We start from the raw sequence: 393 nt of genomic DNA, 5'->3' as shown, positions 1-393 counted from the left end.
TTATTATTATTATTAGTGTATAATTGAGTTTGGTTTGTCTCAGATGTACGATCGAGCACTCAGTGCCCCATCCAGTCCCACTAAAGCCGACCCGTCGGGACGAAGAAGCTGGGAGGAGCCGAGCTGGCTGGGGTCATCACCACGGACACTGAGCATGAACATGAAACAGAACATCAGCCGCTCTCTACAGACGCTCCCCACCTCCTCCAGCTCCTTCAAGCCAGGTAATGAATCTCTGGTGCCTTGCATAATTAACATCCTGTACTTTTATATGCAACAACCATGAAAAAAACTGGCTTTTTAAAAACTTCCTGATGACCACAAACGTTATGTTTTAGTTTTGTTCCATATTATTGAATTTCCTCTTTATAGATTGAGGAGTTTTTTTTTTTT

The 393-nt window shown here is 42.5% G+C and overlaps 1 protein-coding gene across 1 annotated transcript in view; it reads left to right on the top strand.

Moving 5' to 3' along the window:
• Positions 1–43: 43 nt before the first annotated feature.
• The window catches only part of LOC107580084 (mitochondrial dynamics protein MID51-like), a gene marked incomplete at its 3' end in the record, with an annotated part of 2744 nt that continues 2394 nt past the window's right edge, over positions 44–393 (top strand). Inside the window, 1 exon segment of the mRNA XM_016265829.1 lies at positions 44–224. Within this exon segment, the coding sequence (XP_016121315.1) occupies positions 44–224 (181 nt within the window).

Source organism: Sinocyclocheilus grahami, unplaced genomic scaffold (assembly GCF_001515645.1).
Source record: "Sinocyclocheilus grahami isolate Dianchi unplaced genomic scaffold, SAMN03320097.WGS_v1.1 scaffold24424.1, whole genome shotgun sequence".
Lineage (NCBI taxonomy): Eukaryota > Metazoa > Chordata > Actinopteri > Cypriniformes > Cyprinidae > Sinocyclocheilus > Sinocyclocheilus grahami.
Note: the sequence above shows the minus strand (reverse complement) of the source record. Positions and strands in the feature narration are given on the sequence as shown.